General features: G+C 33.3%; 1 protein-coding gene and 1 long non-coding RNA gene across 2 annotated transcripts; both read right to left on the reverse strand.

Annotated features, from left to right (window-relative positions):
* Positions 1–200: 200 nt before the first annotated feature.
* LOC138868160 (cellulose synthase-like protein G2) lies at positions 201–1,560 on the reverse strand. The gene is made up of 2 exons (XM_070151165.1): positions 1,336–1,560; positions 201–671 (listed from the first exon to the last, which is right to left on the reverse strand). Exons 1-2 carry the CDS (start codon positions 1,558–1,560, stop codon positions 201–203), a joined length of 696 nt encoding a protein of 231 aa, XP_070007266.1.
* Positions 1,561–2,562: 1,002 nt separating this feature from the next.
* LOC104238209 (uncharacterized) lies at positions 2,563–3,226 on the reverse strand. Its single transcript, XR_011400936.1, has 3 exons — positions 3,124–3,226; positions 2,932–3,031; positions 2,563–2,627 (listed from the first exon to the last, which is right to left on the reverse strand). It is a non-coding gene; the product is annotated as an uncharacterized lncRNA (long non-coding RNA).
* Positions 3,227–3,615: the final 389 nt, after the last annotated feature.

The following is a 3,615-nucleotide window of genomic DNA, read 5'->3' on the forward strand; positions in this document are numbered from 1 at the left end:
ATATATAGAGAGCGCCAAAGAACGACACAATTTTCTTTCATCGAAACTCCGTAAAAGACATGTTTTGAAAAAATGTGGATTGAGGCTATTAATTTGAAAAGACTAAATGAAATTGCTATTGAGTCTACGAGACCAAAAACTTACTTTATTATTCAAGAGATAATAGTCCAAATACTAGAAGTACATTTGAGATCTAGGCTCTAAGAAACTTTTAAGAAAGACACAACATCTATGACAACAGTGATAACCACAAAGACAAAGAAAGATGATACGAGGAGTTGGCCCAGAACATCTCCAAACTTCATAGTAATAATCACTTGATTAATTCCAACTAAGAAGCCAATGAGATTCAATACCGAAAAAGTTATCAATGGCACGGCCAGAATCCCTATACCTTGGAAATCAAATTTTCCCTTCTCATATTTCTTTAGCTTTTTCTCATCAATTGCTTTGTCTGACAAATATAATTTCTCGCCTTGAGTTCCAATAATCTTTTCAATTATAGCTTTGCATCCTCCTAACCATATTGCACTAACTCCCATCATCATTAATGCCCTGTATTCCATCCACCATGTTTTTACTGATCCTCCTTCTGGGATTGACTCCGACATATTTTCCAAAATTGTTGATATGAACGCGATCACGTATACTGCAAACCAAGGATCATAGACCTAAAACAATACGGAGAAAAGTTGTCAAGTTTTCCAAATAGATCGAAGCAGAGTTCAAGGCAGCTGAATGTATAGATCATCTCATCTATAAAAACTTAATTTGTTAGATGAGATAGTCATACATTTCAACATGATTTAATTTGTTAGATGAGATAGTCATATATTTCAACATGATATCAGAGCCGGTTAGAGATCCTTAGTTCAAATCTCACAGCTATACGAAAAGAAAAAAAAAATATTTACATGTGTTTGGCCCAGGAAAAAAATAGGTCCACATATGAGGGGCATATTTAGACATAAATTTTAAGCTCAACTCATATTATTATCATACACAATAAATGGCATACTGTGACATAATATAACTAATACTCAAGATTTGCTCTCTCTAAGGGGTCATTTTGTTCAAAACCATATTATCCTCCCACCAATATTTTAACCCGGATAGATCATCTCCCATCTTATAAATAATTCCATGATTTTCATTAAAATTTATCCTGGTTTTAGTTGATACTCACAACCAAATACTAGACAAACTTAGTCCCAAATTTTATACTGAGATAACATCCTAATCCCTGTAACCGAATGGGCACTAACATTTTAGATTTTTCGATGAGATGGTCACACATTTCAATAAAGATAGAGGAAGAAAATCGTTTGATTTTACCTCGGGGTAAACTTGAATGCCAAGCAAAAGGCCTGTAGAAGGGACACTGGCATGCAAAACCATTCCCCAAGAATATAGAGAGAAATACATCAAATAGGCATAGCACAAACATTGAACAGTTCTCATTCTGCTTTTCATGCCATAAGTGAGGGGATTGAGATGTGATAAACCAGCTTGTGTGAGTGCAGCAACCCATTTAACAAGTTGTGAGGAGAAACCTTGCATATCAACTGGGGCACAGCCCAAGAAAGATGGCCTTTCTGGGTACAAATATGTAGAAGTCCAACCTTTGCAGTGTAAAAGATAACCAGTGAAAGTGCTCTCCAAATGACAATTGTAAGAGTAACCGATCTGCGGATTGCGTTATAAGAAAATGAAAATATCAATCGACTTTTGTGTAACAAAAATGTAATGTAATTCTCATGAAGAGAAAACACTTGGTTTAGCATAGTTTTTTTTTTTTTACATTATTAGGGTCATTTAATCTATTATAGTAGGTCTCTATCTTTGAAAAATGACAAGGATTTAACATATGTCATACCATTATAAGGAGGAAATTTGCTAATTTAAAACAACTTATGGGGTAATATGCCTTTCCCCCCTAGTAATTATGAAGACGAAATTGGTTTGACAATTAATGTTACTAGAAGACGAGAATTCTGGTTGGGCCTATGATGCATATCTCATTCTAAGCAGGTTGGACCATGTTATAAATAGTTGGGTTATTATCATTTTTAGCCTGTGCCCGAAATTATTTATATTTGGTAGCAAAAAAGTGTATAAGATTTGTATATATTTTATATATAATATATAGAATGTATATATATACAAAAAATATACAAATTTTATATATTTTTTCGGCTATTATTTTTACAGTGGCTATACAGTGTCATTTTTCCTAAATAATTATGAGCTAGGATTCTTGAACGGAAAAAGCACCGGACTTTAAACTTTTCATTTTACTTTTTATTAAATACTTTATAGCAGTAAATATATCTTTAGCATAACAATTTTTAAAGATACTTAATGATATGTATCAATCTTTTTATTTTCTTTTTAAATACTAACCCGGTCAAATATCGCAATATAAATTTAAAAAAGAAGCATATAACTTGCCTCTTCACCCCATTGTGTGCCATCCTCATATGCACAAGTAGCTAGTGTCCTAGCTTCCTCTATGGTTGCTTCTGAAATGACTTCCTCTTGTTTAATATTACCATTATTCTCCTTTAGTGAAGCTATAAACTTTCTACTCGATCCGAAATGCTTCTCCGGTGAACGAAGAGATTCATCTGCAAAGTTAAATTGGATTAGAGCGCTCTTTTCTTTTAACAAATAACGAACGAAATATATTACAACAACAATAAATTCAGTATATTTTTATAAGGGGGTCTGGGAGGGCCGAAGTCCGAAGGGGTAGTTAGTACGCAGTCTTACTTCTGCCTTATGCAAGTAAAGAGATTGTTTTCGATAGACGCTCAGTTCAAGACAAACGTGCATAATTACAAGTGTATAGAAAGAAATATAATAATATGAAAGTCAGGGAATCAGCAACAACAAGAAGATAGTAGAATTAGGTTTGACAAAATGACGAACCCTTTAGACCTGGACTCGTGTATAATGCTTTCCTCTTCAAAAAATAACCAGTGCCTGACAATACTGGACCTTGGATACCATCCATTCCGTGCCATATTGTCTACAAGTATATTACCATATATATGATCAATTTTACTTTTATTTTCTACAAAAATGTAAGTATTAAGAAGAAAGGAAAGAACAAAAACAAACCTTGTAAGCCTGTCTAATTTTGACGTCATAAATATCTGACTTGCTAACATTGTAGAACACTTGAGGGAACTGAACATAAGCTAAGGAAGGTGATAGATTTGGATCAAGATGGAAACACATTGCTTTCCGAGCTGATATTGGATCATGACAGAAAAAATCACAATCTAAAACTAGTAAATATGGGGCATTGCTTATTATCCCTGAAACTCGAAGCTGCAAAGAAAATTAATTAAATGTTAGCTAAATAGTAAATGAGAAGAATTACTCTCTATGTCCCAACTTATGTGGTGCAGTTCGGATGCGACTTTTTAATACGCTTTTCAAATTTTTTGATTAGGTAATTATTGTAACTTACTTTTTATGTTGTTTCCAAATATGCAAATTTGATTTATAAAACACAAAGAATCTATCTCCGAACTCGTGGTAAAAAATTAAGAAGTTTGGCTCTCGAGATCTGAAATGCATCACATAAATTGGGAGAGAGAGAGCAAA

This window comes from Nicotiana sylvestris, chromosome 7, assembly GCF_000393655.2.
Source record: "Nicotiana sylvestris chromosome 7, ASM39365v2, whole genome shotgun sequence".
Classification (NCBI taxonomy): Eukaryota; Viridiplantae; Streptophyta; class Magnoliopsida; order Solanales; family Solanaceae; genus Nicotiana; species Nicotiana sylvestris.